The 26,513-nt window shown below is 38.5% G+C and overlaps 7 protein-coding genes, 1 non-coding gene and 1 pseudogene across 9 annotated transcripts; 6 read left to right on the forward strand and 3 right to left on the reverse strand.

The window, feature by feature from the left end:
• Nucleotides 1–72: 72 nt before the first annotated feature.
• On the forward strand, nt 73–154 carry tS(AGA)9. Its single transcript has one exon. It is a non-coding gene; the product is annotated as a tRNA-Ser (tRNA).
• A 738-nt stretch (nt 155–892) lies between these two features.
• SFC1 (Sfc1p) lies at nt 893–1,939 on the reverse strand (the record flags this gene model as incomplete). The annotated part of the gene is made up of 1 exon (XM_449737.1): nt 893–1,939. One exon carries the CDS (start codon nt 1,937–1,939, stop codon nt 893–895), a length of 1,047 nt encoding a protein of 348 aa, XP_449737.1.
• A 4,100-nt stretch (nt 1,940–6,039) lies between these two features.
• On the forward strand, nt 6,040–7,398 carry IME1 (transcription factor IME1; the record flags this gene model as incomplete). Its single annotated transcript, XM_449738.1, has 1 exon — nt 6,040–7,398. One exon carries the CDS (start codon nt 6,040–6,042, stop codon nt 7,396–7,398), a length of 1,359 nt encoding a protein of 452 aa, XP_449738.1.
• A 742-nt stretch (nt 7,399–8,140) lies between these two features.
• Nucleotides 8,141–9,124, forward strand: FIP1 (cleavage polyadenylation factor subunit FIP1; the record flags this gene model as incomplete). The annotated part of the gene is made up of 1 exon (XM_449739.1): nt 8,141–9,124. One exon carries the CDS (start codon nt 8,141–8,143, stop codon nt 9,122–9,124), a length of 984 nt encoding a protein of 327 aa, XP_449739.1.
• Nucleotides 9,125–9,459: 335 nt separating this feature from the next.
• On the reverse strand, nt 9,460–13,800 carry BUD4 (Bud4p; the record flags this gene model as incomplete). Its single annotated transcript, XM_449740.1, has 1 exon — nt 9,460–13,800. The coding sequence occupies one exon, from the start codon at nt 13,798–13,800 to the stop codon at nt 9,460–9,462; it is 4,341 nt and encodes a 1,446-aa protein (XP_449740.1).
• A 1,253-nt stretch (nt 13,801–15,053) lies between these two features.
• JSN1 (Jsn1p) lies at nt 15,054–18,383 on the forward strand (the record flags this gene model as incomplete). Its single annotated transcript, XM_449741.1, has 1 exon — nt 15,054–18,383. One exon carries the CDS (start codon nt 15,054–15,056, stop codon nt 18,381–18,383), a length of 3,330 nt encoding a protein of 1,109 aa, XP_449741.1.
• A 918-nt stretch (nt 18,384–19,301) lies between these two features.
• On the forward strand, nt 19,302–22,769 carry GRR1 (SCF ubiquitin ligase complex subunit GRR1; the record flags this gene model as incomplete). Its single annotated transcript, XM_449742.2, has 1 exon — nt 19,302–22,769. One exon carries the CDS (start codon nt 19,302–19,304, stop codon nt 22,767–22,769), a length of 3,468 nt encoding a protein of 1,155 aa, XP_449742.2.
• Nucleotides 22,770–22,903: 134 nt separating this feature from the next.
• GVI51_M09119 lies at nt 22,904–25,358 on the reverse strand (annotated as a pseudogene). Its single transcript has one exon. A coding segment is annotated over exon 1 (2,455 nt).
• A 252-nt stretch (nt 25,359–25,610) lies between these two features.
• Nucleotides 25,611–26,492, forward strand: EMC2 (Emc2p; the record flags this gene model as incomplete). The annotated part of the gene is made up of 1 exon (XM_449743.1): nt 25,611–26,492. The coding sequence occupies one exon, from the start codon at nt 25,611–25,613 to the stop codon at nt 26,490–26,492; it is 882 nt and encodes a 293-aa protein (XP_449743.1).
• Between the last annotated feature and the right edge of the window lie 21 nt (nt 26,493–26,513).

Raw genomic sequence — 26,513 nt, forward strand, 5'->3', positions numbered from 1 at the left:
GAAAGTAAAAGAGGTTTTGGGTTCAAAACATATAGCGTTCTAATTTATTTGTCTTAAAATATAAGGTAATACGGCAACTTGGCCGAGTGGTTAAGGCGAAAGATTAGAAATCTTTTGGGCTCTGCCCGCGCAGGTTCGAATCCTGCAGTTGTCGTTACTTTTTTCCTACAATTAACAAACGTTTTTTTTATGGGTATGGTCTACTGTATTAATATCTAATAGGCTATCTAATACTAAGACTAGTTCGTTGTTGTAACAAAAATACTATTCTGTTATTTTCTTATGACCTCAATTGAGACTATTTTAAAATTTAGTTTAGTTTGAATTATTTGAAAGTACACAATTATTTAGACTAAAACATTAAATGTTAAAAGAACTGGATAAGAGAAAAAGGAAGAAATGTCCGCAATAATGCCGCCTATTTAGTCAAGGTCTTTATTGTTCAGTAATATATATATTTTACTAATGGTGAGCTGTAATGTTAGTTTGTATGAACATATTTTAGCAACTGGATGAGGGCTTAGACTATAGTCTAAATGAATATATTAATATCTAATAGGAATATGAAAACATGTTAAATACGGCAGTTAGTCAATTGTTCTCATCGCGATGCGAAGGGTTAATATTCTCAATATTTTATCCAAGGGAACAATTTACCAAACAGGATTCAAATGAATGCTCATAATAATTACAAATGTGCAAAAGTTGAGTGTGTAAATAAAGATTAAATGACAATGAGTGTGTGAGCCAAAATGACAAAAGAGATAGAATCACTTCTTAATGGACTATGGTTGATGTCCCTTCTTTATTTGGAAGCAGTACTAACTTCCTGTCATTTTTTTATATTTTTTTTTCTAATTTTTTATCAAGTACTATGCAATGCCAGTCAGATTCAGTTCAACTTCTTTGGTTTTGGTGTAGGTTTACTGAAGACGCCCAGGTTCTCCAGGTGTCTTCTGACAAACTCGTATACTGTGAATGTAACGGCTTGACCTGGAGCAACTCTCATCACTCTTGGGGTAATACCTTTGTAAAGAGCTCTGAAACCTTCTTCCTTTAACAATTGAGTACCAATGTGAGCAATTCTCTTCCATCCAGATTCACCTTTGAAGCTAGTAGACTTATCCTTTTGTAGTCTAGTCTTGATAGTGTCCAGTGGAGCATTTGAAAATGGACCAATAGCACCAGAGATCAAACCGATACAGGATGTTTCCCAAGATGGTAATGTTTCGGTACCGTGGTATTCCTGTAGGAACTCTCTCAACTTTGAGTAAACAGTAAAGTTAGCACCTTGGTTTGTGGCTTGTCTGGCAGCAGTTAAAGAAACACCTCTGTATAGAGCAGAGATACCTTCCTCCTTAATGATAGTGTAACCTGCTTGAACGGCATTTGTATATTTTGGTTTGGCCAAGTCATGGTTAGGGTTTAAGTGCTGAGCCTGCAGTCTAATCTTAACAACTTCCATAGGGTTAACAACCAAGACAGCTTCAGTGACACCAGCACCTACACCTGCGATGAAAGTGTTACTTGTGGAAACAACACCTGTTTGTTTGTCAGCCAGCAGAGTTCTGTAAAACTCATAGGAAGAAAATCTGATGGCCATCTTTGGGATAATACCGATGACAACGGCCCCTAGACCTTTATATAGGGCCAAAAACCCTTCTTGCGCATATATGTTTCTACCGGTTCTAATGAATCCAGGTGGCTTAATAGCGGCAGTGGCATCACCACCACCGACAGTAGCAGTTGCAGCACCTCCAGCACCGCCAGCCATGCTTGCAACTGCAGCAGCAGCGGGTGCCGCCTGTCTCTTGTAAATTTGCATCCGCACCTTTATAGTATCTAGTGGATGACAACACAGAGCTTCAAACAGACCGGCAGTACCACCAGCCACCAGGTTCACAACTGGGTTAGAAGATTTCTTTTTAGAAGAGGACATTTTATATTAGAATATTTCTTTGATTTTTTGTTTTGGGAATATAAGTAGTGTTATTCCTATTTTTTTTATTTATTGCTTAGTTGAGCTGTTCCAAAATTGATATTCTATACCGATTAATGTAAATCTTATACTTTGGATTTAGACGTTATTTCAGGCACAGAGCAAGTCAGAATATTAAACTGTGTATTGGGTTCAGGGGCTAGAAAAGTATCTAAGCAATCGCACAAATAGGTTAATGGTTTTTTTTATCCCAGGTCATAAGGAGGGAAATCCAAGAAAGCAAATCATGTCCCTGGTATTTATACTTCAATGTTTGTCCACCTGTCTTCTTTCCACTTGCGCCTAAAGTTCCGACAGTAACCCATGAACAATCAATGTTACTGACTCGAGAGAGTGTTTTGCGTTAACATTCCAGGTCTTAGCATTGCTCAGTCCGAGTTTTCGATTTGATCGATCACAATAGGGAAAAGGCTTGTTTTGGCCCGGCGGCCCTGGTAATTGCAAGGGAAAACCCTAAAAGCGTACCAGCATTTAGGGACCAATAGTATAGAGAAGTCTTAATGTGATTCTCACCCACAGAATAGGCCTGAAGACAAATCCACAAATCGCAATAGGCCTTTAAAAGGCCACAAACCCATCTCAAACCCTATCCCAGTTATCTCATCCCAGTCCTGGAGACAAACCCTAACTACAAATGCATTTATCCAGCGACTTTGGCAAAAGCAAAAAAGCCCTAATTTCGTTCTCCAGTCATCCGTTCTCTAACTGAACGCCCCCCCCCCTCCCCCCACACAAAAGACCTAAATCCGATCAGATCTTTTTATCAGCTTAAGCGTACTTTTCTCAGCGGCTGTGGGAAAAGGGTAGGAAAGCCCTACGCTGTTACCCTACAAGCAGTCCCCATTAGACCGAGGTACTTATCAAAAAACCTATTGGTCCGATAACTTCTCACTAGGATCCCCTTTTTTTATCTTTCTCCAGGTGATTTGTGTAGCGGTTTCTCACAAAGTGTGTAGAGAGCATCGCATTTGAAAATTAGGGTTTTAGGGAAGGGATGACTAAAAAACAAAATTGAAACCCTAAATGACCGGAGGAATGGAAACTTTCAAAAGCACTTTGAAGCTTAGAGTTTTGCGTACGCGCATGAAAAGGAGTCTGTCAGAATTTAGTCATCCCACATCCCACAAACCCTAGTCTACCGGGAGGGATTCAGAATAAGGGGCCATCGGGTCTTCGGAGTTTATTTGAACAATCCCACCTATAGCTTCTTTCTCTACGTTTCCTTACTCGCACTGTCGCAATGTCGCACTGCACAAATTGTCTCTCCCCCCACACTCAATTTCTCTTCTCTTGCTCGAGCCTCAGGTCGGTGTCATAATGTTCTTCTAATATCCCTCTCTGACTATTGTGATCTATAATCTCAACGCTCAATGAAGCGGACGTGGGGTGGAGAGGAAAAGACAACACACGTCCGAGGATCCGGACGTTCATCTTGCTGTGTTGCTCAGTTTGAAACGTATCACCCTGATCCCAAATAAACAAAAATTCACGAAAGTAATCCACCAATACGTATTTAACCTCGGATGAATGGATGACGGGATTCATTCCAAAGGCTGGTAAATCTTCTCCTGTGGGGGGGGGGGGAGGTATATGATTATACGGATAAATATTTCATGTGCACAACTTATGATTTGTCGTTAGTAGGTATTGTGTTAGCCGCGTATCACTTGACGTTTCATAAAATACAAAACGACCCAAATAATTATTTCGGGTACCGGATTCAGCCCCGTGTAAAGTACTTCTAGCAACACCCTACTTATATTAGTATCAGTAATTCAAAAGTATAAGAAAGAGGCTGCACGCATGTTTCTAAGTTGTCTAGCCAACCAAACTTTAATGCGTACATTGCTTTCTTAGCACTACAATATAAGCTAGAGATTTATCAATACACGATTGCTGTACAATATTTTCTCAGTACAATATGTTTTTTTAATCTACTGCAATTTCAGAGCGTTATATTAATCTTGTGTCTTGTGCGGTATCTTGTCAGCATGTGCTCATGCTTACTAACAAATAATACATCTCGTATTAGATAGACAGAAAACACTACTATTATTAGTATGATCATTTCCCAATGCCGAATAAAATAAAGGAAAAGCAAATAAAAAAGATGTCAACTGAGAAATTGGCGTACACATTACCCCCCTACCCAGACGCCACTGGGTTCCCCTACTACTATGCGTTTCAAACATAGCGCAAGTAGCGTCACAATGTGGTTACATCCTTTTATTTTTTCCTTGTTAGAACACTGCGCACAAATAGAACATCAATACAATTTCAAACTCTGAATTCTTGTTACACCTCTTACAGATCTTGCAGAATTACGTGTTTTGTACGCAAATCTCTTACGACCAGGCGCTGTATATAAACAAACATTAGCCGCCAACACCAGGCCATAAACCAAAAACAGCTCTATTTCCGAAAATTTTGTGTTTAGAATCTCACGCAGGAGATGTCGTTATGAAAAGGGACTTCTTTAACAAATAGTTCTTGTATTTCTACTGCCGCTCTTCACAACAAAAGATTAATGGGTAACTGGTACGTGCTGTTCTAACAATTAATAAGAAAGACCAAAATACCTAAAAAAGGCTGCTCTATCTAATAATAGTTTAATTTCGGGTAGAACTCCTGCACGCATATTTTTTACTGCTAGAAGAATAGCCGCTCAGCCCCACAAACACCTCTGAAACAGATGTAAACTGGAGCACAGAAACACACGGAAAGCCTCGCCGCCGAAGAGATAAGTGTTTAAAAACTACTCTAAAAAATAACCGCACAAAACCTAATTATTTGTTAATTTGTTTTTGTTGAGTGGAGATAAGGACCCTTATTGTGGGCACGCCTCTCCACCTTTTCAAAGGCGGCTTTCTGTGCAATTAACCCTTTATCTTAAAAAAAAAAAGCATTAGCCGCTGCAGAGGTTTCTAACAATATACTTCCTTACCTTTCAATTGCTAAGTTGCATGCTGAGACATCTTTCACCGAATATTACCAATCTGGGCTTTGCCCTTTTCCTGATTGTATATAAAGGGGGGAGCATAAACTCTTCTTGGAATATATTTTTATTTTTTTCTCTATCTTCAATACTAAAAAAGGTTTTTAACCATATCATTTTTGCTAAACTACTAATATATTATTTAAGAAAAAAAAGAGAGAGATTATAGCTTTTCTAACAATTATTTTTCTTCTCATATACCTGTTTTATTTTTTTTTTTGTTTATATGCCTACTCAATAAGTCGCCAATTCAATTTATTTTTTCTTTGCACACTATCCTGTTTCAGAAAAGCTGTCAAACCCAAGACAAAACAGGGACATAGCACACACGAACATCAAACAGTACACATTATATTTAATTCCTATACCCTAAGAAAAGGAATTCCGCTATACTTTTTTCAAAAAAATATTTACAATACAAGCAAATTTTTTTCCAACATTGAAACTAATATTACCGCTTTATCCAACCCCTAGATAGTTACTTTTACCGTTGATTTCTTCTTTTATCATACATTCTCGCCTTCACTTTTGCTTTGTCTAATAGATAGAAATTGAAGCCCCATTACTGAATTTTTCTCAATACAAGGATTTGATCTAGCCAAACACTGGTACTAAAATTCCTCGGTTTATACACTTAATAACAACACCAATTATCTAACGTCTTTTGCTGAAAGAAAAAAAAAACAAAAAGGAAATATTCAATACAACACTTACCAATAATCATTGTTCAATTCAATAGAAAATCTATATCAAAGATTTCCCAACGTAATTATTCAATTATTACATTGAAGAAAAATAACAACTGATAGTAATTGGCTTTTGTTAACATTACATCAAAAAAATATAAAAAATAATTATAAACCATCTTTTGAACTTTACAAATAAAACTGTCAATTTGATAATTTGGGTATACTTTTGGCGGCAAACGTAATTACAATCGAGCAAGTCTCAAAGATTTCCTTGAATATTATTCTGAAGTGAACTTAAAGGATTGATAAAACAGTAATAGATCAAGGAGTGTCTGAACATATCCGCTTTCTTAATTATGAATAATAGTTGTCCAGGTGTCACGGAAAAGGACAAGTTTATTATTAGGAGGAATCTGATATTATTTGATGAGGACGAAGAATTTAAAAGATTAACAGATATTCGCAGCTCATACATTCCACTTTCAAGGGCTATGCATAGTAGTAGCCCAAATTTTAAAGAGGCTAAGGTAGCTTCACGGGGTTGCAAAACTTATAGACAGTCTGAAGACATTAATGGAGATAACTCACACGAAATTAGTACACTCAACAATTACTTTTTTGATGGCGGCAACCCTCATCCGACAACTAACAACACCATAAAACTAGCTACAAATTGGGATGACACGGACAAATATATTAATTTTAGTGTTTGTGAGGAATTAACTCCCGTTACGGATTACAAAAATTGTATCATAGATCAGGACCCTTTATTATTGGCAGATTCGCCTCTAAATATGTCAGTTTCAACAGATATGATTGACAACGACCTAGGAAGCGCTTATTCAGAGCTTGACTTCCACAGTAACTATGATTTTGAAGACTACAGCATTTCCTATGATAATAACTACAGAGGTGACTACTTCAACGACTCCACTGAAGATGTTTCTCCAAATTTCTCAAAATCTACAAATTATACTTCTAAACTTCCAATTGAAATCATTCATACCCAGCCACATAAATTGATAAATCCAAAGATTTTATCAACTACTTTTGATATAGAGTTGTCATCCTTCATAAATGAAGAAACCTACCTTCTATCATCAAAATATTCAGAAGCCTCTTCTTTCTCCTCAATCTTTTCATATGATATAGACAACATCCAAAATATTGCTTCCATAACAAACTCATCTGGTGAACTAATGAAAGAAGCAAATTTTTGCAATGAACAAAATGAAAGAGACTCTGTTGTTACAATAAAATTGGAAACCAAGAACAATAAGAAAACCACCAAATATTCAATAAAGAAAGAAACCCACTTTCCTATTCCCGATCAACATAAATTTAATGATAACATAGAGTATTACTATTATTTTGATCCTGATGAAGGAAACCCAATAATTCTACCTGAGTATCCCCCATTAAGAACCTATGAAGTATCAACAGGGTTCAAAAAGAAAAAACGAATAAATAAGGAACCCAAACCAGTGATAAAAACAAAAAAATCACAAGCAAATTCTTATGTCCACCGTACATCTAAGAATAGAATACGTAAGTCTAAGGATTCGAAGAGTAATAAGGAATTTTTTACTTCATTACTCTCAAAATTAGATAGATATTGCGTTAATGCCTACGGTAGACGCTCAAGAAACCAAGAATATTATGATAAAGTTAGGTTCCAGGAAATTTTGTATAAGTTCAGCAAGACCTATTTTTAATTTTAAAGGCGCTGGTAAACTATAAAAAAACTCATCAATAGATAATAATTTTTAAACTGCCCTTTGTCTACTCTCAATTATACAGTTTTCTTCCCAATACCATTATGTGACTACAATTCCTAGAAATTTGTTGATTTTGAGATAATCGCATAAATCAAATATCAGAGTATAGGATGTTTGTGAATACAAGAATCTGATCATTTTATTTCATTTTTTTTTATATTTAGTCTTGCAGCATACTATGGGATAACCTGGGAAATTTTAAATTGGGTAAATCAGAATTAAAATTTTAATATCAAAATATTTGGACTTATAGTTTCGGTTCATTTCACGTTCTATTGTGCTGAAGTTAATTTGAACTTAGTTTAACTGATATTAATAGGCTATATGTGGGTAATTTCTCTGTAGCAGCACTTCTAGAAATAGTGAGATGTATCTTGCCATTTTTCACTACAGCATCACTTTTCGCTTTTCGAACTGCAATTTTTATTTTATTCCAGTTTTTTTTTTTCCCTTTCGCTTTTGAAACAAAGGATCAGAAAGGTCAATTGCTAAAAACGATATCACAAATAATGAAGTGAATCATACTGCAGGTAGTCAAGTACAATTCCTAGAGGTTTTCCCAGTCCATCAATTAATTATCCGAACTTTTAATTCTCAACCGTTATAGTATAGTAGTGGCGGTTTTTATAGAACTGAATCTCCATTTAACTTTCAATTGAAAAGAAACGACAACAACAATATGAGCTCGAGTGAAGATGAGGATGACAAATTCCTATATGGTTCAGATAATGAAGAACCAAAAAATGAAAAGAAAAGACCAAGAGAAGCCGCTGAAGATGACAATGAAGGTCCTACAAGTGATAAGGTAGTAAGCCAACATAATAATGATTTGAAAAGACCAAAGCTAGCGAAAGACTCTCTGGCAAATGCCAGCTCTGATGAAGAAGAAAGTGGCTCCGAAAGCGATTCAGACATCGAGTTCATTATTAGTACAGGCCCTGATCCACATCGACTGGATTCTTCAACAGTACCAGGTAGTAATAATGCTATTGTGACGGTTTCTGAAGGTGCAAATGTAGGAGGAGAAACAATGTCAAAGAGCACAGCTACAGCCACGACGGCCGAGATATCCACATTAAATGCATTAGGTGACACTGAGGTTGCTGGAACTTCTGAGTTAGATAACGAAACACTAGGTCCTGAAACAACAACTAAGAGCGGAACCTCTGCTGAGGGTATTGATTTAGATAAGGAAGGTTTGTATAATGACGAACCAGTGTCAACCATTGATCCAGAAGTACTAAAAGAGAAACCATGGAGACAGCCCGGTGCGAACATATCCGATTATTTTAACTATGGATTTAATGAATATACATGGATGGAATACCTTCATAGACAGGAAAAACTAAGGCAAGAATACAACCCAAGAAGAATACTTATGGGTCTCATGACATTACAGCAACAGGGCAGGCTCGATCAGCCTCAAGGAGGACACCAGAGTATGCCTGATAATATGGCCATAAATAACCCACAACCTACTAATAACGATAACATGATGCATAAACCAACTCCACCGCTACCGAATTTCCCAATGCCTCCTATGTTTGGTGGATTCTCTCCTTTTATGCCACCTGGAATGATGGCACCTATGAACCGAATGCCGAATCAAAATCAAAACCAAGGCCAAAACCAGAACCAAAACCAAAACCAGCTAAGTAAGTGAACATAACCCAATACTCCACATAATACATATCTGCTTGGGTAAATTAATAGCTGACCAACTTTTGACATGTCAACTGGTAGGGAAATTTCTTTTCTTGTTAACAGAAATATATAATTTGCATAGAATCATTCATATCATCTGTTTACTATTTTTACGATAAATAATAAGGTCCAAATTTCAATTTTTCATATTAATATGTTGTATACAGTTAATCACATCGCCTGTTTATTAGCACACTATATTACCGAAATTATACAATTATTAAAATATTAGTTATTGAGTTTATTAAGATATTTATTGTGATACTATGGTTTGATTAACACTCACGAAAGAAATCAAATATCATTAATTATCATGTTCTCTGAAAATCTTTTGACCCAAGGTTGATGGAAAGCATTCAATTCAACAACCTCTTTCAGTTTCATATACCAGCTTTGTTCATCTGCTAGAGAAGACTCATCACTAAATGTGATTACCTCACCATCATCAAATACCAGTTGAAAACAATCATTCATCAGAACCCATGTGGTAAAGTTTCTTACGTTGTCCTTACCAGTCACAACATCATCCTTCCCTATGACCTTCACTACTTTAAGCATGTTAATTCTTATCTTTGGTTTCATGCTGACTTCATGATAACCAACCAACTCTACACCATTTAATTTGAAAAATCTATTTTTCATTTGCGAGCTCAAATCTCCTCCTTCTTGCAACAGATATCCTTCCTTGGTTATGTCCTGTTGAGATCTATATTTTTCAACAATGCTTTTTGCTTTCTTCAATGACACTGGAAACTTTTCATCATTTGAAACTCTCTCAAGGAAACATCCCTTTACTTTCAAGGATCCAACTTTGTATGCAGGTCTACGTGGTAGATCATACAATGCTTCTTGAGTAACTTTACTTGAACTGTTGTTCTGTAAACGGGACCATTTGTTCAATAGATCAAACGATAAGTCTTGCTCTTTGAATCTAATCTTTTCAAAGAGTGACTCATCCAACAGAATTTCACATCTACCAAATGAACCATCACGAGCAAATAGATAATCCCATTCATCCTTGACAGTACTTCTCTCAACAAATTGGGTTTCTGTCCTGTATTTCATTTTACCAAATGGAAATTTTTTACCGATTGGTATTCTCTTGGTCACTTCAACAAGTTCATTGGTTAATCTAGTATACTTGATCATCAATGTAATTATCAGCTTATTAATAGATTGATCGATTGGTATTTCAAATTCTTTATTCAAACTAATGGTACCTCTGCTATCTAGTTCAGTCCAATCTGTTCTCACTACATTTTTACCGTTATCAAATTCAATAGAATATTTTGGATGGTGAGCATTAATACCAGCCAATGAAAGCTTGGTAGTACCTTGCAAGTGCAAATACAAAAGACCTTTGTCAACAATAGGTTCACCTTCATTTCCAACTTGACCAGCATCAATATTGTCTTTATTACTAGCATCATCTACTACTGCAGTGTCTTTATTTGTAATTTCTCCTACGGCAGACATGATCGAAATCTGGGCAGCTTCAGATTCAGAAGAGACTCGCTTTTCAGCAGTCGTACCATCCTTCAAATCTTTTTGAGTATTCTTTTTGGGACTTATAACCTTAAAAGGACTACCAACATGTGTGCTTTTAACAGGTGATAATTCTGGAGTATGTACCAAGCTTTTCTTATCAGAGAAGATACCCATATCGATATCATTAGTCATTTCGCTTTTACTGATACTTATATCTCTTCCATTTAAAGCAAACATGTCGACATTACCAGTTGCAATATCATTTGCAGTTGATCTCCAGATACCCAAACCTGCATTATCTATGATATGGTGCTCTTGATCGGAGCGACATTCATTTAATTCAGAGTTCTCGGTATTTAGGAGTTTCTTCATTATATTGTGATCAACATTAGGCTCTTCACCAGTTGGAAGTGAATAATCCACACTTTCACTCCATACTTTTGAAGTTGGAAGTGCTTGATTCTTTGTTGTTGTCTCTTCAATTAAATCTGAGGAAGTATTGGTATTTATATCTTTGTCAAAATAATTTAGAACATTTTCCAAGTCATTTTCAAAAGATGTTCCCAGTTCATTGAATTGTGAATCAAAATTATCCATAGTAGCGCTAGGTGTAACAAAGGCCTGACTACCTGATGAACAAGATTCATTATCATCTTGATTATTAGCTTTTAAAGAGGAGCTATCATTTTCTATACTGATAGGCTGTACTTTAACCTCGGGCTCAATATTAACTTCTGTTATGGTGTTTCCTTCGTCAACAGAAAAGGATGGATGACTCTTTCTTTTATCAATCACTGTTTGCCTAATCTTCTTAGAATTAATGGTATTTCTCCTCATTGGATCCAAAATACTAGGTAGCTTAGTGTATATGAAATCCATGCTTTGTTCCTGTTGAATATTATTATCAGGGTAGTAATACTTACTACGACTGACAATTTTTGGCTTGAATTTGAAAGCTGTAGCAGGTACTGGTGATGCTACACTGGACTTAGTAGAGTTGGAATTATAAGAGAATTGAGAATTCGAGCTTAGCGCTGGAGAAACAGCCTTGGTTGTCTGTTCTTGTAAATGCCAAATCGATAAATAATCTGTAGGCTTGACACTATTTTTCATTTGCATCGATTCATTAGAAGTTTCAAACTCATCATCAAAGGGATCATCAATCGAAAGCTTTTCCAATTTGGGGAGAGGTGGTAGTACTGGAGTGAAATTTGAAGCACTACTACTAATCCTGGAGTTAACAGCAGAATTATCAGTGGCTTCAGAGATATCTTTCTGCGAATTTAAGACTTCAATCTCTCTATCAGTATATTGATTCTTTTTTGCTGGCTTTGGCTCGAAGGTTTCCTGTGTGTTCATTACAGTTTCAGTTGAACGAATATTCTCTTCCAATTGAGGGTCACTGCTTACTTTATCTTCGTTATCTCTGTTTTGCAGAAATTGAACTGAAATCTCTGACTCGCTAGTATTTTCAAGCATATTTTCTGAAGCAGGCAAAATATTAACTTCTGGCAACGTAGTAGTAACCTCCTCCGGTACAACCATTTCTGGCTGTATTCCGGTATGGTTATCTTCCAGATTCTGTTGAATTCCATTGTCATTCTTTGTTAAGTTATTTAGGCTTGAATTTTGATCATGAGATCCGTTAAAACTATCTTCACTAGCAGTTATATCTGATTCTGTAACATTTACTCTGGTATTTGATTCTTCAATTAAATCATTATGCATACTTTGGTCAAAATTATTTCCAGATGTTAGATTTATTAGGCTATTATGCGATTCTTCAATATTCCTGGCTATGTCTGAAGTTTCTTTACCGGAATCTGCTACGTCCTCAACTGAGCCGTCATTTGCAGACTTTGATATGTTATTGTCAGAGACGGTTTTTACTGAGTCAATGGATTTATTGCTTGACAGTTGGTGATCAATCATATTTAATGTCTCATCTAGTTTATTTTCCTGCCTTATTTCTAGCATATCTGATATTGAATTTGAGGATGGGTTACTTTTCACCGCTGGTAAATTTTCATTCTCAGGTACTGAGCTTATAACGCCTTTGCTTTCTTCCTCGGATACAAGCCTATTCTCATGTTCACAATTATTATCAATGTCAATTGGTTTAATAGAGGGGGTGACATTGATATCAGGCAACTCAGTTGCAAAAACTTCAAATTCGTGGGCATGAAAGTCTGTTGGGGTATGATGCAAAACAGAAGTTTCTTGTTCCGATTGTGAATCTTCTTCATAATCTGGGAAACCTAGATTTTCCACTGATTGAGAGGCTTCTTTTAAATTGGAAATTACAAAAGATGGACGTTCCAATGTTGGTGGTAGGAGTGTTTCTACATTTGACAGAATATCATTGCTAACTGTAGTTTGTTTTGTCTCTAGAGGAATATCATCGGGTACTGTCTGTAATTTCGCATCCTCTACCGGAGCGTCCTTGAAATAATTTATAGTCTGTGCATTGGTAATTGGTATCTTGGATGGTGAGACTGGCTTTTTGGCTTTTGATAGTAGATCTATATCTTCTGTATCAGAATCATCGGCCATGCTAATCATATCAGGGCCATCGTAGATTGTACTGACTTCTATCATATCTGGTTCCTTGTCCTGCAATTCGTCGGCCAATAGCGGTTCAGTGCCCTTAACTGAGAAGTTCAATGTTCTTGTATCATCCATATCGTTTGACAATTGAGAATCAGATACTTCGTCCTCCACCACTTGCTTCAAGTTGTTGATTAAGTTGGACTTGCTGGAGCTAGGCGGTAGAACCAAGTTTTTGCTATCTACGAGAACCTGCTCGGATTCTTCTTCAGTCAAATGTTTGTTACCAGACAACAAGTTTGTTGTGTCGCTCTCATCTCCTTGTTCCTCGTCATCGTCGTAGTTGTTCTCCATGGGGAGTAGATCCTGGGGATCGTCGACTTTATTCCACTGATTAGCGTTAGCATTGGCATTGGCATTGACATTGCTGTTGGCGTTATTCTCAGTGTTGTACTGTACAAGCATGTCCATGGTCTCGTCGCCTATCTCTTGCAATGGCAGCAAGTACCCGTTACTCTGTGCGACATCGTTGCCTGACTGCATCTCCATCTCCATATCGATCTCCTTCAACAGCGAGTCGACTGTGGTTTCCGCTTCCATTGTGTGTTTCTTGTATTGGCTTTAGTTTTAGTGTGTTTGTTCTAGGTGAATGTGCTATTTTAATAAAGGTTCAGTGATTTACAAGCTGTATATATAAGTTGAGTTACTGTTTTGCGTCTGCCAAAACACACAAGCAATGGTTAAAAACTTCCAGTTGGTGTCTCTCAGCAATAGCAATTTGTGATAGCTACTGCACACGCACACAATAGCCCATGGGAGGGGAGCAAAGACGGGATAGTATGTGTATGAGCGTTGATAGACCACTTGTTTATGTTTGCGATCGATATGTTTACAAAATGGCCCAATTAGGAAAAATCTCAAAAAAGAACCAAAAGAATTGTTCAAGGTGAGTCCTAATATCATACAAAACGGATACCATATGACATGTACGTATAATATAACAAACTCGCGAAAATCGACCCAGATCACAGAATACGGAACTTACCCGGTCTCTTCCTTTCTAGCTCCAGTCTCTGGCTTCCTGCTCCACGGGATGCCTGTATTATGTGTATGTGCCGACGACCCGCCACCCGGCTGTTATCCCGCCAGACACGGGCCAAATATACCAGAATACAAGACCCAGGCTCGCGAGCCTGGGTCTCTTGAAAACTCATAGAACAAGCGCTATACAAACGAATCGCTGTGTATGTGTGTATGTGTGTATGTGTGTGTAGTGTGTCTTACGCGCCTCGAACACCAGTGTGGGCACCATGCGGCTTGCCCTTTTGAGGGAGGCAGCCGGGTAACTGTTTCATCCGCATTTCCCTTCTTGGGTCTCAATCGCTGCTGTGTAACTCTGCTGCACAGCCTTCTAGGCATTTTGCAAGTTGAAATTCTCTCGCCTGCATTTCTCTATCGCCCACAGAAAATCCCGCATAAAAGGCGAAGTTTTCCGCCTCTTTCTCTCTGGTTTCTTTGGGCTTAACTCGCTTAGTTTGTACGTACGTTTCTGAGACTTTAGGGCGTCGCTTGCAGTACGACACCAGATCCAGTCCCCTTTCTCTTCGCTGCGACACGCTGAACGCTGAACGCTGAACCCGCTACTATATAAACTCGGGATTGGGGCGCGGGAAGGGGGAATTTCACGGTTCGTTCTTCTAGCCGCCCAGATATTCATAATACCAGACTTTGCGACAGCCTTACTTCTACTTGAGGGAAAACTCGGTGAAAAAGGAATCTCTGAAACGTTTATTTTTTGATCTTTAGCTTGAGTTTGACATTGACTTTGGGAACAGTTTGAGCTTTTGTACCGAATGGAGAAGAAGTTTACTAATATACCGGAAGTGATTGATCCCGGGATCACAATCCCGATTTTTGAAGAGGATGTGGATGCGATGTCGCTGGAGCAGCCGCAGAAACTGGGGTCGTATAGGGCGCGTGCTGGTAAGTTCAGCAACACGCTGAGTAACCTGTTGCCGTCTATATCTGCGAAGCTGCACCACTCGAAGAAGCAAGGGAAAGGTGCTGGTGCGGACCCGAACGCGTCCACTCCGGACAGCTCTGAGTCCGCGATCGGGAACTTGTCTGCGAAGTCCTCGCAGATGTTCATGATGAATACAGACCAGGGTATGCCCTCCATGACCGCGGCGGTGGCAGCAGATATGGGCCCTCCCAGACCAGCACACGTGGAGGGATTCTCCGCCAGAGGCGCCGCACAGGACAACACTACTCCGCCTAGAGACGCCGACAAACTCGTCCACTTCCCGGAGTCCACGGAGTACTTGATCTCCAGACCCCGGACGTCAAACGACTCCTTCGGCAATAACTTGCCACGCCAAATTTCGCGCACGAGAAACAATACTATGTCCTCACAGATTACATCAATCTCATCCATAGTCCCTAAACCTCTGCCAAACACAGTCTGGAACAACAACGATACAGTAAACCAGCAGTACCAACAACAACAGCAGCAGCAGCAGCAGCAGCAACAGCAAATGGTCCCACAGATAAACACTTATAATGCTATGGATATGGGCCAGCAACCTAACTACGGCGATACCATGAACCAACAGATGGGTGGCAACAACTTAACTGTGAACAACGCCTGGAACTCAAATAGACCAAGATCACACTCAAACGCATCGAGCATATACACAGACGCACCACAGTACGACACAGTCGGCAGGTCTAGAGCCGCATCGAGCTACGCCCACGGCAACTCAAACATTCCATTAGTAGCAGACGAAGTCGACCCAAGGTCTCTGAACTGGGTCACCACTGACTTGCTAGTACCACCCATCAACCAAATCTCTAACTTGCTACCAACAAACACCATCTCGATATCGAACGTGTTTCCATTACAACAACAGCAACCCCATTTGAACAACGCCATCAACCTGACCAGTGCATCATTGGCCACTCTGTGCTCTAAATACGGTGAGGTCATCTCAGCAAGAACTCTAAGAGGCATCAATATGGCTTTGGTTGAATTCGACAGCGTCGACAGTGCTATTCGCGCACTAGATGCATTACAAGGAAAAGAAGTCTCCATGATCGGCGCTCCTAGTAAAGTTTCCTTTGCGAAGATCTTGCCAATGCACTACCAGCAGTCTAATCATACACAACAGCAAAACGCTCAAACAACTCAGGCAGAGTCAGTGTCCCAGCCTTTACTGCAAGAACAACTCAACAATGGCGCTGTCACTTTCCACCAACAAGGTAATATATCCATCCCAGTGTTCAACCAAAATCAGTACAGTAATGGGCAAAATACAAACAACAATGCCTCCTCTCACCCAGGAACCTCATCGTCCTCTGACAAGGAGCAATGCCCATTTCCTTTGCCTCCTCCTCCTTTGTCAGGAAAGAAATCTGAGTTGGAACAAGTGGTTTTGCAATTTAATTCAGATCACGATGAAAGCCAAGTAGCCTCGTTAATAAACAATAGCTTGAAGACAAAACCTACATCAGATGTCAACAATTTCGGACCGTTGCCTGGATCAGTCTCAAACAAACAGTTTGATGCACCAAAATTAAGGGAACTTAGAAAGGCAATTGATTCGAATAGTTTGTCAGATATTGAGATTGAGCAATTAGCAATTGCAATGCTGGATGAATTACCAGAACTAAGTTCAGATTATTTAGGTAACACAATTGTCCAAAAGCTGTTTGAACACTCTAGTGATATCATTAAGGACATAATGCTAAGGAAAACTGGTAAGTATTTAGCTTCAATGGGTGTCCACAAAAACGGTACTTGGGCTTGCCAAAAGATCATAACGAAGGCTACCACACCAAGGCAAATCAAATTGGTAACTGATGGTATCAAGGATTACTGTACAGCTCTTTTCAACGACCAGTTCGGTAACTATGTTATTCAATGTGTGCTGAAATTCGGCTACCCTTGGAACTCATTCATCTTTGAAAGTATACTTTCAAATTTCTGGACTATCGTGCAAAACAGATACGGTGCTCGTGCAGTTAGAGCATGTCTGGAAGCTCATGATATCGTCACCATGGAACAAACTTTGGTGTTGAGTGCTATGATCGTCATATATGCAGAATATTTAACTACCAATAGCAATGGAACATTGCTAGTTACATGGTTCCTAGACACATGCGTTTTATCAAATAGACATTCCATTTTAGCTCCAAGGTTAGTTAACCATATCGTTGATCTCTGCCGTCATAGACTAGCTTCCCTAACTATCCTCAAAATTTTGAACTACAGAGGTGATGACGCTGCTAGAAAGACAATCTTGAATACTGTTTTTGGTAATTGCGAAACAGATGAACCCCAACAAATTCTTTACCAAATTTTATGCGACGTTAATTACGGCCCAACATTTGTCTACAAAGTACTATCCATGCCTTTATTGGAGGATGATATAAGAATACACATAATAGCGCAAGTTAGAAAGATTCTTATGGAGTCTAATACGGCGCAGCATCACCGTCGTTTGATGGAAGAGGTTGGTTTGATGACCACCGGTAATAATAATAACCAGACCAGCAACAATAAGCACAGGAAGAACTCTTCTCATACATATGTTCAAGATAATAATGGACATATGAGAGGTGTCTCGGTTTCTAGTGTACGCAGTGGAGGATCTAGACAAACAGGTTTAACTCCAAATATACCACAAACGTTCCAAATGCCAAGCTTGCCAAATACTTCTATGAGCACCGTTGTGTCTGGAAATATGTCTCTAAATCAACTACCAACGCAAATGCAGCAACAACAGCAATCTGGTGTACTACCTCAAACCGTTCAACAGCAGCAGCAGCAACCTATGGTGGGCTCCAACCAAAACAATGCTATGAGTTACATGAATTACCCTGGAGTCTTCCCTATGGGCTATCCGAATAACAATAGCAGCTATGGAATAAACGATGATCTTGTGTCAAAACTAGATATGCTTACTTTGGGAAATGGTACTCACTTATCATTGCCTCAATTGAGTGTCACAAACCATGAAAATAACACTAACTACAGTAACAATAACAATAACAATAACAATAACAATAACAATAACAATAATAGTAATGGTAATAATAATACCAATGGCGGTAATCCCATGAACTTGATGAATTCTTCCTTGAATAACACCCAAGAATTCGGTGGATCATCTCTATGGAATTAATATCTCTAGCAACTTTGGCAAATTTCATGATGACGGTAATTACCAATGACCTCTTTTATGTTTCATTTTCATTTTTCCTTTTTTTTTTTTTTCATTTCTTAATGACTTATTGCATATTTTTCCCCTAACATGTTTCAATTTTGTTTATCTTTGTTGTCTTCTCTTTTTAATTCATTTATGTTTTGCTTTCCACACCAGTATTGGTGGCATTCCACATCTTTCTATTTCTTATTTGGTTAATGCAAAGCCTTTCTTTTATCAAGTATTGCACCATATCCAGCCTACATAATAGATCTATAGAAACTAATATTTTGTCACTCAGAAAGAGCAGTGTACAGCTCTAAATATATTTATAGATAATAGATTCCAACTCTGCTATACAAACTGAACAATGTCCCATGTTTATATCATCGACTTAATGAAAATAAAATATAAAAGCACAACTCATCACTAAGAAGCCATTATAAGTCTTTAAATAGCATATCATCATTAACGTTAGAGTATTGTGGAAGGGGAAATCATTTTTTGTGGGATGAGTCGAAGGCAAACCGGGAACTGAAATAGGATACTTTGTGATGATAATAAGTGGCCATCTAACGATTCAACTGTTGGGCTTTCGCATAACAGGTTCTCGAGAATAGCGCAATTTGCAAGTGAATTCAATTGCTTAGACTAGTTTCTTTGTAAGCTGGCCATTAAGTTTACTATTAGTAGGGGTTTTGTATCTGAACTTTTTTCTGTTCCGGATAATTGACAATTTGACAGTGATTCATAATCTGATAAGACCGAAAATAATAGTGCATAGCGGTTGATAGATAGTACGGGGGATACACTGGTCTTTATTAATTTTTACAATTTTGGCATTGCAAATAATTTTTTTTGTTCTTCTGCAATACAGAATATAATTCAATTTTCGGGATGGATGGTGCTAATGATGAATCCGGGGCACAAAATAACAATAGTGGAAGAGGATTATGGATGGATTATAGAGGGGATATAGCACGAGATATGGATATAACTAACCAGAACCACAGTATAGATACACCAATGCCTGATACGAGGCCAGATATTGAGTTTGGATTTGGTTATAATGCTGGAACCACTCGTGGCGGGCCATCCTTGGCTTCCATGCAGATACAACAAGGTACCAACACACACCATCAGATAAATAATGATATATCCTTCAATATTGGGAATAATGACACTAACAGTAATGACACTAATGAAAACATTCACGTTGATAGCTTAAGAAATAATGGTAATATTCAAAGATTTACAGCAGGGGATAGACTGCCGAACACTATTGGTAATCAGAGTGTCGCGATGGCTCGAAGCATTCCAGGAAGCATCGAGAGTCGCAATGGCTTTCCACAAGATGGCGAAGCTCTCATGGATATGAGTAACGTGGAAAGCATAGACTATAACGCGCCAGCAAAGATATTTGCAGATATGGATATTAATAGATTATTCTACGATCCAAATTTGTCGAGCTTACAGGCAGAAGATATCATAAAGCTCCATAATTTCAAGGAGGTTGTTCATCGCAAAATTGAAAACTTTATCGAAGTGATACAGAAACGGAGAGAGAGAATATTAAAAGAGATAGAATTAGGAAACCAAAGATTGGAGGGAGTTGATCTTGAGACTTCTGTTAGTGCTATGACATATCTAAATAAGCTTCAGAGAATAAGGATAAGCGCGCTAAAATCTGAAACTATGGAGCTCCAAAACTTAAGAATCCAAATTGTAAGTATCGTCGACGAATATAAGAAAGCAATGGCAGAGTATAGTAAACTGAATCAAGAGGGTAGAAATGCCGTGAACCCTACTCCATATTTCCAAAGATGGATAAAATCATTAAACCCAGAAGATATATCAGGTCTTAACAAAGAATTGATTGAATTACAGATGTACTCCAAACAACTGTCAGATATACCAGAGCTGGCTTCAATAGAGTATCAGGTTAGTACTCCACAAACCTCACAATTTCCTCTCCGTTCTTTACCATCTGAGATACTGCATCTTGTACTTGATAAAATAACACAGAAAGCTGATATTGTGAATTTGTTAAGAGTCTGTAAGCTATGGGCTCTTATCATAGTGAAAATATTGTACTACCGCCCACATATTAACAGAAAGCACCAGTTAGATTTATTTATGCGAACAATGAAGTTAACTAAGGATGAGACAGTGTTTGATTACCGATCAATGATTAAAAGACTGAATTTTTCCTTTGTTGGAGATCATCTGCATGATGAAGAACTTTACAACTTCGTTGGTTGTCGAAATTTGGAACGATTGACATTAGTATTTTGTAAGCATATTACAAGTGACCCGGTGGCAGCGGTTTTAAAGGGATGCAAATACCTACAGAGTGTTGATATTACTGGTATCAAAGAAATTTATGATAATGTGTTTGATACATTGGCTGAGAGTTGCAAAAGGGTACAGGGATTTTATGTACCCCAGGCTAAGCTTGTATCATATAATGCATTAACAAATTTTGTTTCCAATGCACCAATGTTAAAAAGAATCAAAGTTACTGCCAATGCTAACGTGAATGACGAATTTTTAGATCTTCTGGCTGAAAAATGTCCACTTTTGGTTGAAGTGGATATAACACTCAGTGCAAATGTGCATGATAGTAGTTTGACAAAGCTATTTATGAAGTTGACGCAGCTTCGTGAATTTAGAATTACTCATAATGCAAATGTGACTGACAAATTCTTTCTAGATCTTTCAAAGAATGTTAACCAACTTCCATCATTAAGGTTACTCGATTTATCTGGTTGTGAAAATATCACGGATAAGACTATTGATAGGGTAGTTCAATTATCTCCAAAATTAAGAAACATATTCTTAGGAAAATGTAGTAGAATCACAGATTTATCCTTATTTCATTTATCTACGCTTGGAAAGAATCTACAAACTGTGCATTTTGGGCACTGCTTCAATATAACTGATCGGGGTGTTAGGGCTCTAATAAAATCATGTCCACGTATTCAGTATGTTGATTTTGCCTGTTGTACTAATCTGACAAATCATACATTATATGAGCTATCTTATCTAAGCAGACTCAAAAGAATTGGCCTAGTAAAATGTTCACAGATGACAGATGACGGTCTTTTAAATATGATTGCCTTAAGAGGAAGGAATGATAGTTTGGAAAGGGTACATTTTTCATATTGTTCAAACTTAACAATATACCCCATTTATGAGCTTCTAATGGCCTGTCCAAGGTTATCACATTTATCATTGACTGCTGTACCTTCATTTCTTCGTCCAGATATAACAGCTTTTTGTAGGCCAGCCCCATCTGACTTCAGTGATAACCAGAGACAAATCTTCTGTGTGTTTTCAGGGAAAGGTGTTCATAAACTCCGTCATTACTTAATGAGCCTGACAACACCAACAGATGGCCCTCAAATTGATGTTGGTGATACATTGGAGCAATATGTTATTTCAAAGCATTTGCTCCGTCCTGGTGAGTATTTAAACGATGGTATAAGAAGGATTACCAGCGAGCTAAATCAGGATTCCGCTGCGATTTTGGCAGCAACTGGGTTAAATCAGATGAATGGTATGAATAGTGACTTTCCCTTTCAGAATATTGACTTTGAAAGACTGGATGAGGTGTTTAACTGGATTAATATGTCAATGGATGGTCATTCACTAAACTCTGATGAACTAAATGACTTGATATCTGAAGTTGATAGAGATTTTTGCGATGATCCCTTTGATGAAGACTACAATAGCAGGGATTCTATTGTGGCACCTGGGGCAAATACAGGCTTGAATAGCGAACTTTGTCATATTGTTAAAAAGTTTCACAGGTTAGATGATCAAATTTGTGACTTCGAGGTTAACGTATCAAGTCTGGCTAGGGTACAGTTTCAATTCACAGGATTTCTACTACATGAAATGGCACAAGCGTATATGAATATGGTTGAAATAAACAGACAGATTTGGCACATCCAGAAGACTACATTGGAAGCTGGTGTTGAAAGTGATATTAAGGCTTTATTGGTATGGAGGATATTGTTTATAGATAAGTTCACAGCTTTGCTTCACAAATACCAGATATCGACGGTGGTGTTAAGACTCTATTTGAAAGACAGTATAACCTTATTGACTAGACAAAGGGAGTTATTTTTAGCTCATCAAAGGACACCTTGGAATCCTACAATTGTTGAAGAAGCACCTGATTCAAACTATTGGCAATTAGTTGGAGACCGCATACAACTTCTTCCTGAGCAAATGAGGGTCATGCCCTTCGGTTTGAGAAATCCAGCCATTGCAAACAATGCACAGCAGAACGCAGCTGAAGCCCAAAATGATGACCGCTCGGAGACACCTGAAGATGATGTAGCAATAGAAGACTTTTAAATAGTTAAAAATACAAGGCTATCTTTTATTTTAATTATATTAACCGAAGAATATTGAAACAGGTCAACTGTTTCAATTAATATTACATATTTTGATTATTTATCAAGTTAGTTACACCATTTATTAACATTCAATTAAATTTCATAACACCCCAGGCGTTTTGCAATGGTAACTAGTTCGTCATCATTGGTGGAGTTGTTGATTAAGGACTGCTTTGCTAGTATGGACTTCTTTAATATCAGCAATTTTTTATTTAATGCAGATTTGAATTCTTGTTTAACACCTTCAACTTTCTCGATAATCCAAGATTCAAATTTCATGTCCAGTTCTCTATTCGGGATATGCTTCACAAAGTTCTCAATTTCACCATCAACATCTGTATTAAGTGTTAAGTCATTTTTGTTCATATAAACCAGCAAGTCATGAAAAAACTGTTTTACGGTTTTGGTGTCTTCATCCAATTCATTTATTTGAATTTTAAATTCCACTGCATTATTATCTTTTGGCGTTGATTTCATTTCATTCGATCTATCACTTTTTAAGTGATCTGAATGACTCGATTCAGAATTCGACTGGAATTTATGGTTATCAATGGCGGGTAGAACAAGTGGATCATCCCCAAGTCCAATTTCTTCACTTTGTTTGGATGCTTTCGAAATGTCAATAGTAGTAGGTGTTCTTCTATTTGGAGAAAAAGGTAAATTTTTAATGGGCTTCAGTGGTGTACCCATCTCAATTTTTGAAGAGTTTATATCTGAGATGCTCTCAATCGAATTTTCCGAAGGAAAGTTATGGGGAGCAATATGGTTACTAATAGAGATGCCTAAGCTTATTATATTTCAGCTTAACTGGTGTTTGAGCCAGTTTTGAAGTAAGAAAACCTAAGGTTTCTTTTGTAGGTGATGCATTGCCTTCTTTTGAAGCGATCGGAGATGGACTCTTTATCGGAGATGGGATTACACTGGATTGCGGTGAATCTAATTCAGATGATTCGTCCCCCGAATATTGTACGTTCTCCTCGCATTCTGCAGTATCCTTATTAATATTTTCAGTTACGTTATGAATTTCCGATTTGTTATCATTTTTAGATGAGGAAGTTGGAACTCTGGGTGTCTGAATCTCTTCTTGTAGTTTTTTTGTGTTATTGTTATTGTATTTATTATGAAATTCGGCGCTACTTGTCCCATTGTCATTGTTGTCTTTTGAGGGACTACTTGAAATCGAGATGTCGTTTGAACGATCACTTTTATTTTGAACTCTCTTAGGTGACTGTAATTCAGCAGGAATTGACGGTTCTGGGATATGGAAAGCATTATCACCGTATTTACTAAAGCCAAAGTCATCAATGCTGTCATCGAGCAGTTGGTTCTTTCTGGACTTTCCTTTCTTTCGGTGATAATGATTCTCGAAATTAATAACTGGCTCTTTATCTTCAGAACTATCAGAATGATTATTTGTATCATCGCCTGAAAAGTTATTCGACAATGATAAACGTACTGGAGAGATTCTTTTTAATCTTCTTCTCTTAGTTGGTGGACTTACTGATAGTTTATTAGCTGATTGGTCTTGATCTGCTTTCATAATATCTAATCTTTTCGGACTTTCATCTGCAACAATTTCAGCTTCATCAGATAAGCTTCTTTTCCTATCTTTTGAGTTATTTTCATCAGAGTTTTCCTTCTCGTTAACATGTGGGTCTTGTTCTTTCTCATCTTCACTATTCATCGCTAGATCTTCATCTGGGTTATAGTTTAGATCATCTATATCAATAGATGATCTTGTTGAATTGGCATTATCACTGTTGTAGCTTTCTTCGTGTCCTTCATCAGAAGTGGGCAAAGTCAATACATCGTTATCGTTTGAATCAGCATTGTCATTGTGCTCTGAGTTCATCTTACCATCCAGTAGTTTCAATGACTCTAATTCATCTCCATGGTTGCTGGCGTACTTCTCAAGGAAATAGCACTGATTGTTTGCACATGTCGCGTAATGACTCTGTATTGGTGTCAGTTCCCTTTGTAAAATCACAATAGATTGAGAATACGGGCAAAAGCAAGCAGACCGTTCTTGATCCTTCGCCATATCTTGGAAATTTGTCAATGATATATCATAGTTAATTAAGCCTGCTTGTACACAGCCGTTTACTGTAGCATGGTGCTTATCATTGTGGTCGAACTTGGACGGTACCGACTGGAAGGTCATTGTTGCATACTTAGCGAACTCCGCTGCAAATGGGTCGCTGAAACCGGGCACCTGGGTCCATTCTATAACTTTCTTTTGCGTATACCGCCATATCAGATCAGCATTCACACAGCTGTGCTCCTCGTAGTGGGCCTTCAGCACATTGTAAATGGTTTCGAGCTTCCTCTTGCGCTTTGATCTGTAGCTCTGTAGATCACCAGTGGACCCGCCACAGTAAATACAGCATACTTGGTTGTCAGCAGCACCATCCGTAACAACGGGGGCGTAGTACATCCCGAGGTGCGCCAGCAGATCACCAGGTATCGCAGTGTACCTCCACTTCATTCGCTTGCCAGAAACCTCAAACTGCTCCTGGAAGGTCTGTAACCGCGCACTCAACAACCGCATACGCGTATCCATAGTGGTCATCTCTACAAGTGCTCTGCTCCTGGTCCAATTGGGCTCGTCTTAGCTCATCTCATAGCTGTTTCGATAGGCCTGTGTTCATTGTTCTTGAAATAATTGAAATTTTCCAGCGATGAGGGAAAAAGCTTGAGAGTTTTGGCAAAAGATAGTCAAAAGGGCTTTAAGAAGGACTGATAGCTGAATTGGGAGGTGAAACAGGCTAATTGGGCTAGGAGAACAGTGCAGGTAAGGACAATGAGGGACTTGAGACGTGAGAAACTGCTTACCGTGATGACCACGCGGGCTTACACGCGGTTTGAGCCGCAGGAGCTGGTGCAATTGTACAACGAGCTGCTGATGAGGATGGGGAAGCTTGAGCGGTCGAGCGAACCCAATGATGTCTCGCTGCTGGAGATGTACTTTTATGTGTGCTGCTACCTTGGCAAGGACCAGGAGATGTCGCTTGTGTTTCAGCGTTTGAGGGACAGATTTGGCGAGAGTTCCCCTAGAGTTGCTGTGATGAAGGCTACTATGATGGAAGTTGAGGGCAACGACAGTAGTGCTGCTAAGCAGTACCTAGAAGGTCGTTTGAAGGAGCTGGAGTACGATGCCGATAGTGTGAGCTACGTGATGCTGTCTAAGAAGTTACTCGCTCTAAAGATGAGGGACTTGAAGAAGAACCCACAACAGCAGCTCAAAGAGACATTGGCGTTAATAGAGAAGTTTCCGCTGGACCCGGAGTTGCAGTGGGTGTGCTCTGAGCTGTACTACTCGCTGAAAGACCTAGACAAGGCGATATACTGCATCGAAGAAGTTCTGGTGGCGATGCCATTCAACTATGTAGCGTTCGCTAGGCTCTCCGAGCTGCTGTATTACAAGTATGTGCGTGAGTTCCAGGATAAGCCTGCGAAGAGGAGAGACACTGCAGCCTTGCAGCAAGCGCTGGACAACGCCCTTCGTAGTGTCGAGCTGAGCGAGCTGTTCTTGAAAGGATGGTCCCTGGTGGCTACCATCAGTAAGGAGCTGGATAAACCACAACTGCTACAGTTGTCGAAGAAGAAGCTGCAAGAGATCAGTGAAGTGTCAAACAGCAACGACGCCCGTATAGCCAAGAAGTTCCTACAGAAGATGGCATAATTATGCATTTAGCTGTTTCCC

The sequence above is a fragment of the Nakaseomyces glabratus genome, chromosome M (genome assembly GCF_010111755.1).
Source record: "Nakaseomyces glabratus chromosome M, complete sequence".
NCBI lineage: Eukaryota > Fungi > Ascomycota > Saccharomycetes > Saccharomycetales > Saccharomycetaceae > Nakaseomyces > Nakaseomyces glabratus.